This window comes from Hemibagrus wyckioides, linkage group LG03, assembly GCF_019097595.1.
Source record: "Hemibagrus wyckioides isolate EC202008001 linkage group LG03, SWU_Hwy_1.0, whole genome shotgun sequence".
NCBI lineage: Eukaryota > Metazoa > Chordata > Actinopteri > Siluriformes > Bagridae > Hemibagrus > Hemibagrus wyckioides.
Genome location: NC_080712.1, coordinates 31,567,966 through 31,578,276, shown reverse-complemented (window position 1 = coordinate 31,578,276; position 10,311 = coordinate 31,567,966). Strand labels below are relative to the sequence as shown.

Below are 10,311 nucleotides of genomic sequence, written 5' to 3'. Positions count from 1 at the left end.
TGACAACAAAATCTGCTGATACAGAGAATCCTGATTCACATCACTAACATCTGAACTCATATTTCTTTAAAATTATTCTCAAATATAACCCTAAGCGACTTGGTTGTTGAAGGAACGTGTTAGAGTGCGAATGATTTTCATAAATTTGCACGCGCGGCCACGCCCTCCTTTGACGTGCACGCGAAGAACTGCCATTGCGAATTAACGGTTCTTTTCAGAGCATCAGATGAATCGACTCACCAATCTTTTTCAACTCCCATGCACTTTATTTCCCACCAAAACCCGTTCAGAAGTGTGAATCGGCTCACCTATTTTAAAGAGTCGAATCCTTAGGAACGACGCATCCCTATGTGCCAGCTTCACTACAAAGAAAGAGGACTGGATGTATAGCCTGAGAAATAAATAAACTGACAAAGTTTACTGTGAATTTGTTGTTGTGGAGCCGTTAAACCTATAAATCTGTTTATACAGAAATGTCAGTATTGTTTTGAATTCTCCAGTATTGTTCTAGAATGTAGAAAATAAGTCACTAAACAAAAAACATTGAATTAGAAGGTGTGTCCAAACTTTTCACTGGTAATATATATATATATATTTTAGCTGATAAGATGGATAACAGATTTATATTATCTGTCTAAATTAGCACTTGCAGAAGTCAGATTTATTAGTCTGAAATGGCTTACACTATGTTACTGAACCATATTCTAGCATATTCTGAAACAAACATCCGTTCCGTATATGATTCACATCCGTACTTTCTCACTCCTTCCAGTTGCAGCATTGCCTGTAATTTATCACAGATGTGCTCTTGGGTCCATTAAGAGCCACCGGCCTGAGTTGTTTCACATTAATAAGCACAGTCAGCATTCAATAACTGTAATCCTGTGCCATTTGGCTCTTCGGTGGTTGTCACATCATCCTTTACTTTGTCCAATTTTCAGAGAATGGTGTTTGATCCGAAGCCACGAGTCACATTAAAGTGTGAACGCTCACTCGTGACCAAGGCTCCATCAATATCGACTCAGGCTTTTCATATGATTCAGACTGATACCTTTCAACCAATCTACTTCGCTTCCAAGACCTGCTTACTCACTGTGACTGTACAATTAAAATAGGATTTTCCTGACACCGCATCATGTACACACACTCGTAAATCACAATCAGAATTGTCACTAAGCTCGATAGCAAAGGATACAAATCAGTCTGATCATTAGAGCAGTAAATTTCCTGAGCACCGCTTGCCAAAATTCTGTAAGTAAACATACCACTTGGCACTTTAAGTTCATTAAAATAGCAGAGGAGCACATTGATTTATATGTGCATTCAAACTCGATTGTGCTTCACAGCAGATCTACTCAGTGATATGAAAAAAATGTCACACAAGCTCCTCAGCTACAACGCATCTAGAGCAATCAATAGCATGTAAATTATATGTTACACATGCAAGTATGTAATTAAAAGAGGAAATCCATTTTGATTTGCACTCAATAATGATAATGAACTCTACACTATGTATGAAAAAAATAAAGCAAACACTCTGCGGTGTGCTGTTATAGAAAAATCTCCAACAATGGCATGATGTGATAAAGCAGATCTTTAGCATTTATAGAGTGTTTTTACTCCTCTTTATTAATACAAGAATAACAATAAAAGAATAATATCATTTAATGTTTGGTAAAACAAGTTAGTTATTGCTATTAGTTACACTACAGCAGTTAGAACAGTTGTCCTGTGGCTTCATCCACTTCCAGGTTTGATCTGTTGTACCTTCTGAGATGCTTTTCTTTTCACCACGGTTGTAAAGAATGGTTATTTGAGGGAGCGTTCCAGTTCAAAACCAATCTGATGTCAATGAGGCGATTCATCCAGAAAGGCTGCTGCTTTCCAGATGTTGTTTTGTTTTTGTTGTGTAAAATCCTAGAGACTGGTATGTGTGAAAATCCTAGGAGTTTCTGAAATGCTCAATCTGGCCCCAACAACAATACAATCAAGTTTCACATTTCCCTTTATTCTGAAGCTGAGGCTAACTGAAGCTTTTGACCTATTTCTGTATGATCTCATGTATTGCATTGCTGCCTTGTGATTGGCTGACTGGATAGAGGCAGGAATAAGGATACTTGTCCCTGTATGTATAAAGCTTTGCACTACCTATATATATATATATATATATATATATATATATATATATATATATATATATATATATATATATATATGTGCACTACATTGAGTATGAAATAATATACAGTGCACTCTACTGTACATGCAATACACTAGCCCCTCTCTCTCTCTCTCTCTCTCTCCTCTAAATTATTTCTCTGGCTGAATCCCAAATGGCTCCTTATTCCCTCCAAAAGTGTATGAGTAGTGCACTTTATGTTCAGCAGGGCACCATTTGACATTCAGCCAGAGTGAGCAAGACGCCTACACCAATAGATGGCAATCTCCACCAGTTTAATCCTATAACTCATGAGTGAACTAAAACTCACATCACTCACTTCTCTCCTTTTTTTTTGCTGATGAAAAGTGAGTCAGCCATATTACAGAAATTTGTGGGAAACCAAACCTGCTGCGAGAAAAATGCACATATTCAAACTTAATATTCTATTTTTCTATCTATTTTTTTCAAGGTCACTTTAGGACAGTATAGACTTTTCTTTCTTAAAATCTATAATATGAGCTATTTTTTTTTTTGTATACAAGGTTCTCTCAGGTCGGATGAATAATTATGACACAGAGTGCTGAAATCAGACCATGGCGTCTGACTTACATCATCATCTGAGCAGTGTGACCCCGAGCATTCGGGTCTACAAATAGAAGATATGACCTCAGAAGGACTGACTTCATAATTGTATTATCTAGGGGCCAGTAGAAAGACGAATACAGTTTAAAGCCTCAAAGCAGTGACTGTGTGACTCCTTGTGTGTGAAAATTAGAAGAAAGGTAGAAGATTTTGCAGAACAATAGGACAGTCACGGATCAATAATAATAATAATAATAATAATAATAATAATAATAATAATAATAATAATAATAAACGTGTTATTACACATTTATAAAGGCAAACTTAGTCTATATTAAATAAAATTTCGGCTCAACATAAGCTGATGTTCTCTAAAGTGCCTAAAGAGGTTAAGAAGCTGATATGTGTTTTTTTTTGGTTTTTTTTATTAGTATTCTTTTTTTTTGTTCTTTTTCTTTTTGTTCTCGTTCGTCTCATCCTCCTCTTCTTAATAATAATAATAATAATAATAATAATAATAATAATAATAATAATATACATATCTTATATTTTTAGTATAATATAAAAAGCATAATTATTATAACTTTTTCCCTAATTCACATGATAGCATAAACACAAAAGAAATCACGTTTGGGGGAAAAAAAAGTTTAACCCCGGCTGCGGCGAATAGCAGGGCGTGCGTAAAAAAAGGTGGGGGGGGTGTGTGTGTGTGTGTGTGTCTATGTGTGTGTGTGTGTGGGGGGGGGGTAATGAGGGGGGGTGTTCGGGACCGCTGAGGGCGCAGGAGCGCGCGCTCCTGTTTAGTGCCACACCGCGCGCCCAGCCGCGTGCTGCAACTCCGGACTTTTTTTTGGACACCTCAGAAAACGATCCTCGTGTCTTTTTATAAACCTCCCCCATGCATGAGCACCGCGAGGCCATCCCGTCCCGGCGCGTCCCGATCCCGGAGCGCTTTTAAGGAACCGTACTACCATCACTGCTGATTTTATACACTTTTTTTTTTTGCTTGTGGGAATCCTGGTGCGGGAAGAGGAGCGAGTGTGAAGAGATGCTCAGATGGATGTAAAGAGCAGCGTGTGGGTCTGTAATCAGTGAGCTGCTTTATACACACACAAACACACACATACACATACATAGACACACACAAACACACAAGCAGGACTGCGCGCTGGAAACGCGGATCGGACCCGCGATGATCGTCTCCACGGTTTGCGTTCTCCTGCCGCTGCTGGGTAAGTGTCCCGTTTTCCTCACATGTATTACAAAATCTTACAACTTTTTATTTACGCTCGCAACTTCTATTTTTTTTATTCTATTCAGTTTCAAGCACAGCATGTGTACACAGAGCTGAAACATGTAAACTGTAGCATGAAGTGCTGATTCTGACTGCAGTTAAAGATTCCTCTCTTGAATGAAGTCTTAGAGAGATCCTCTGTCCTCTTGAACTGAAAATAAACACTATATGAGACCATACAACATGTGTTTGCATGTACGAAGCTCGACAACCACTCTATGCTTAATTGTAATGGCCAGTGAGAGCAGGGGCTTTGTTTCTCACTGCAGCCTAAATAGAATAAAATTTGTTTGTGATTTAATCTGCATCTTGTCTGTGGTTAATCCTCTCCATACAGATGTGTAGGAATCTCATAAACACGGCTGAGAACTTGGGAAATTACTTTTATCGACCCCCGGCCGGGAAGAAAAAAAGGATATTTGCTTTATAGAGACAGTCTAATTATTGTTAAATGAAGTCGTATGCAGGTCATTGAAGTGCTTGTTGTTCTTGCGGTGTAACTGGATGAGTTAAGGATTAACATGTTTCCACGCACAGACGTCCTGCTCTCTGCAGAAAAGTCAGTGTTTGCTGCAGCGAGCCGGATGGACTGCGTCGGAGCCAGCGAGCTTTGCTTAAAGGAGCCGGGATGCAGCACAAAGTATCGGACTATGAGGCAGTGCATAGCCGGGAAGGAGGGCAACATCAGTGCCGAGGGGAGGGATGAGTGCCGCAGCGCCCTGGACGCTCTCAAGCAGAGCCCGCTGTACAACTGCCGGTGCAAAAGAGGCATGAAGAAGGAGAAGAACTGCCTGCGCATCTACTGGGGACTCTACCAACATTTACAAGGTGTGACCATCAACATAGACCGCTTATATATCATTACAGATCACTTCAGGTAATGACAGAGCATTAAAGACCACAGTATATTATAGTTCAGTATGATGCACTACAGACACTAAAGATCACACTAGATCACTACAGATAACTTTAGTTTCCTGTAGATCACAATGGTTCCATTATAGATCACTACAGATCACTGCAGGTCGTCACAGTAGATAACTACAGATAACAACAGATCACTACATATCAACATAGATCATTATAGGTCACTATAGACCCCTAGAGATCACTGCAGGTCATCACACTAGATTACTACAGATAGCAGTAGATCACTATATATCACTATAGAACATAATAGATTACTACAGACCACTAGAGATCACTGTATGTCATCACACTTGATCACTGCAGATAACAACCGATCACTACCTATCAACAAAGATCATTATAGATCACTAAAGAGCACTAGAGATTACACATCAATCATTACAGACCAACATGGTGCACTTCAGACACTAAAGATTACACTAGATCTAGAACTTGAGCTCACGATGGTTTCATTACAGATCACTACGGCGTGCTAGAGATCACTACAGGCCACACTAGATCACCATAGACAACAACATCAGATCGCTACATATTACTATAGATCACAATGGGTCGTTCCAGATCCCTATAGATAGAGACAGATCCCAACAGATCATTATTGATCACTATTGGTCACTTTATGGTAGATAACTATAGATCACACTGCATAACTATAGATCAATACAGATCACAATATATCACCAGAGATCTATATAGATTACATTAGATCACATTAAATCACTAAAATAGATTTGACGTGGCATTATATAAATTATTAGCCTCAGATGATGCAAATAGGATATTTTCTCAGGAAAAGGTGGACCACAAGGTCTTCATTCCAGACTACAGAGTGGCCATTTCACACAGCGAACTGTCTGGGTTATATCCCGGTCTCACACACACACACACACACACACACACACAAACACACACACAGGAAAACGTTGTGGTGAAAAAACTCCTCAGGAAAACGTGAATTGGAGTTTATTGAGTGTGAAGCCGTTTGATCTCTCAGCCTCTTCCTCTACTGACCCATATGCTCAAGCAGCCGGAAATTTAAATAACAGCCTCAAACATTCTCGTAAAAACCGAACCTCATATACGGACACAACATTTTTAAGCACAGTGCTACAATTTTAATCCGTGTGTTTGTTTGTTCAACAGGAAATGATTTACTGGAGGAATCTCCTTACGAGCCCATGACTAGCCGTGCATCGGATATATTTCGATTGGCACCCATCTATTCAGGTAGGACTGGCTGATATTATTCACTATGGCATTACTGTGCAGAGCCTTTTCTTGGATCCAGACTTTCAAGTTATTAGAGTATCAGGCATTTTGTCTTGTTTTCTTGTTTCCTGCTTTCCAACTTCCTTTCCTGTGACTGCATGCTGTGGAACGCTGCATGAGGAGATATGGTTTGGACTGAAGTTTATTTCACGGGTACTTTATTACTAACGATGTGGAATGCTGTGTGGAGTACGTGTGTGTTTGTGTGTGTGTCTGTGTGTGTGTGAGTATGTGTGTGAGGCTTCTGATTTGCTTGGTTGCTGTTTAACATCAGCCTCTGGGTGGCAGTGGTGCTCTCTATTTCACAGCTAGATGAGCGGAGCAGCAGATGGTGGAAAGCAGAAGGGTTCACTGAACCGAGTCAAACGTTACGGGTTGCTCATCTCAAGTCAACTTAACGTTGTCCTTTAGTGCCGGAGTCAGATAGATATGCCAGATGTAAAATACTCGTGCTGTTTTTTTACGGAGTGTGGACTGAAATAGAAGGAAAAATATCATATCATTTGCGTTCTGTCAAACATGAGCTATAGTTTTGTACACAGCAGGTTTACACAGTATGCCCACACACACACACACACACACACACACACTGCCAACCTGGTAGCTATAATCTTCCCTTATATGTTTTTGAAAGTAGATAAAACAAACATAATACTACACCTTACTTTAATACGGTCTCATTTCCATAGTAACATGAACGGACAAACAACAAAAGTCTAAGTCTAATGAGAAACAGATTATTAAAGTGTATTTATTTAGCATTCTTTAGCAGTCTTCTTTGAGGAGAGTTTATTCATGATTTATGGAAGGAGTCTCCAGTGTTACAGCTACGTTTTTCGTAATGGATGGAACAACGCAACAGGATCGTTCCTTAGAGGAATGAAACATTAGGATGTGCTGTTATTTGAAAATAAGTGAAATACAGTGGGGTAACAGTGACTCCGATTCATTACTGATTTGTCGCCAGTTCAACACAATTCTTTTTCCCTCAGGTATCACAGGTGCATGTTTAGACTAGTTTAAAATAATTCTACCTGTTTTTAAACCCAGAATATGTGTGCTGACGATTACCAAGCAGAAGCGTGATCCGTATTTTTTTAACTTTCCGAACAATTTTTTGTTCATGACCTGTGAAAAACTTTCACTCTCCTCAAAGTCAATGTGACTGGCTTTAAAAAAAAAAACAAACCTCAAAGAACCATGAGCTCCCCTTAGAGAACATGAGTCACAGAACAAAACACTATGCTAATTAAAAATAGCATGCGCCTCACTACTTTTCCACGTTTGAGTCTTCTCAGCATCCTTGAGAACAAAGAGAGATTTACGGGGAAAAGGCCTGGAATGTGAGATCGCTCCTTATTCCCCTGTTGAAAAGCTCTTGACTTTGATTGACGGCTGTGCTCTGAGGCTGTGATTCCTACCCTACAAAAGGAGTTTAACGAGTCAAGACGCCGCCGGAGACAGACACAATACGCTGGTGGAGTCTGGAGGGTTCAGGTCTCCGGCGTGCGCTGCCATCGCTTACGGCGCCTTCTCAGCAGTCAGGGGGGGAAAGAAATTATGATTTGTTTGGATTTGGATTAGTTCTGTACACGCATGGAGTTCCCATAAAATACCAAATATCCAAACAAAGTCAGAGCCCAGAAGCTTGACTCTGCTACTTAGAATTGTTTATTGTTCTCAAATCTGATTGGTTGGTGCTCGGAGCAGCAGCTCTAATGGTAGTATTTTTACCGTTACTATAGCAACAACTAACAGGGGACCTGATGGATCTAAACATGCTTTTGGCTCGCTGTAAACATCTAAGTTAATTAAGTAGCCTTCATTTGTCACATATACATTACTGCACAGTGAAATTCATCCATCCTTGGAGGGTTGAGGTCAGAGCGCAGGGTCAGCCATGATGCAGTGCCCCTGGAGCAGGGAAGGTTGGGGGCCTTGCTCAAGGGCCCAGCAGTGGCAGCTTGGTAGTGTTGGGGCTTGAACCCTGCTACTGAGCTCGGCACAGCAGTTCTGACAGTAGTATTTTTAATATTATTTGTTACTGTTACTATAGTAACAACTAATAGGGAACCTGGCGAATCTAAACATGCTTTTGGCTCACTGTAAATGCCAAGTTGTTGACGTAGTAGAAGTTTTCCATGATGAAAAGCTTTTTCTCTTTTGGCTGTTCCTCAACATTAAAAGTAAGTCTAAATGGATAAATACAATAGTTTGATGTTGCACCAGCAAACTTCTGTGTGATATAAGAAGAAATCACAGCACCGAGTGTTCCTCATAATCTTTAAGACAGTGGATAAGGTTCTGTTTTAATGACCAAAGGGTTGAGAGGTCAATTCCCAGGACAGCTTCTGTTGGCTTTGTGAAAAAAATCCTTTAACCTTCAATTACTTAGGTCTTTCCCGGGACGGGATTCCACTTTAATTATAAGTCAGATGCTCCAGGATTGTTGTGGTGAAAACACTTGATTTTAATTGTTCTTTTTTCAAATACTTAATTTTTTTTTGCTACCTGAAATTGCAAGCACGGGATTGTCCTATCAGTGAAGACAAACATGTAATGACTTTCTATGATGTCTGTACTCATGTTCTACACATATGAATGGAAGAACATCGGGTTTGTCTCAAATCTGCGGAAAATCTGTATCATTTTGAAAAGGTCCTCGGAATATTCTGGAATTTGTTTGATTTTGCGTTAATTTCTGCATTTGTTTATAATCTTATTAATATTTTTATTTGTTGTTTGTTTTCCTCTTGCTTTGGTTAATATAGTTATAATTGTATTGGGCTTAAAAGAAAAAGGGGGGGGGTGTGAGCTGCTTCATCGGTCCATATTTTCTATCCCATAATTCTTTTTTCTTTTTTTGTTTGGCTTAAGAGCAAGATGGTGGTATTAAAGTAATCTTCTCTGTCACTTTTATTCCAGAAAAAAAAAATTCAAAGCCTTGAATATTGCTTTAAGAGTTTGCTTAATTTCTGAGATGGCAATATTGTGGCCATCCTGAAGTGGTAAATGTCGTGGATAAGCAGTTGTTGTTAGTGGAATTAGACTTCACAAGATACACAAGCTCACGCCTTACAATCAAATAATAAAAGAAGCTTTTAGAAATGAGCACTCTAAGCAGTTGAGATTTTCGGGTCCGTGTTTACTCTCTGATCGCCGGCCGAGTCTCTATTCTCCATATTGATGCAATTTCCGCTCAATTAAACACCTTATCAGACGCCTCCTCTCTTCCACACACCGGAGAAGGAGTGGCACTAAAATAAACATGTCAGAACAGTTCCTGGATGAAAGGTCATGCGTGCTGGAAGGAAGATGGACTGGTGCTGATGGAGAAGTCTGGCACTCAGGCACTCGTAAACACAAATGTACACAAATCTGCTTCCTAATGGACTGAAAGGTAAACAGATGTAGTGCAATCAGAAGCAAACTATATTTAGCCTTAAATCCGACAGATCACCCGGATATGAATCACGGAGGTTAAGAGCAAAGATTTAAAAATCTATCTGATGGAAAGCCGGAGAGAGGACTATTAAGAAAGACAGGATTAAATCAAAATGAGGATACGAGTGGACAATTTGATCGGAATTAGCTTCAAATTGACGAGGGAAAACATTGTAAAACGTTTATACTTCAATACTTGAGGTGGTTTCATGATACTCTGATATATAAAGGAATATTTTAAGATTTTAAGCATCAGAGATACAAGGATTTTGCTGCTTAGGTAAAGTACAGGAAGTGTCCCGTCCAATCACAGAGTGAGATACTACTTTCGGATACAACTCAGAAAAGTTTTTAGGACAGAAGAGTTTACACATTGAGGTTACATGAAAAGCTGAGATAAAAAGAGAAAAAGCTTGATGAGTTTGAGTGAATGGAGTTTACAGCAGATGCTGTGATGTAAGTGATAACAGGAGCTGGTTACGTAACTATAAACACATAAAAACTACAAGGAGTTTTTTGTTGTTTGTCTTTTTTTTATACTGTTGCCAAATTGTTGTGATAATAGAGGAATAGCCATGACATAGAAATGATGAAAAAGGACAAGAAAATGATCAACTTCAGGGAGGCAATA

General features: G+C 39.3%; 1 protein-coding gene across 2 annotated transcripts in view; it reads left to right on the top strand.

Annotated features, from left to right (window-relative positions):
• The first annotated feature begins 3,508 nt into the window (after window positions 1-3,508).
• gfra1a (gdnf family receptor alpha 1a) overlaps window positions 3,509-10,311 on the top strand; it is a 79,464-nt gene continuing 72,661 nt past the window's right edge. The window contains exons 1-3 of one of the 2 annotated variants that reach the window (XM_058385908.1): window positions 3,509-3,975; window positions 4,575-4,865; window positions 6,111-6,194. In XM_058385908.1, coding sequence (XP_058241891.1) covers window positions 3,936-3,975; window positions 4,575-4,865; window positions 6,111-6,194 — 415 coding nt within the window. In that variant the 5' untranslated portion in view covers window positions 3,509-3,935. The remainder of the gene's footprint in view (window positions 3,976-4,574; window positions 4,866-6,110; window positions 6,195-10,311) is intronic. The other variant, XM_058385909.1, reaches the window with a different exon arrangement.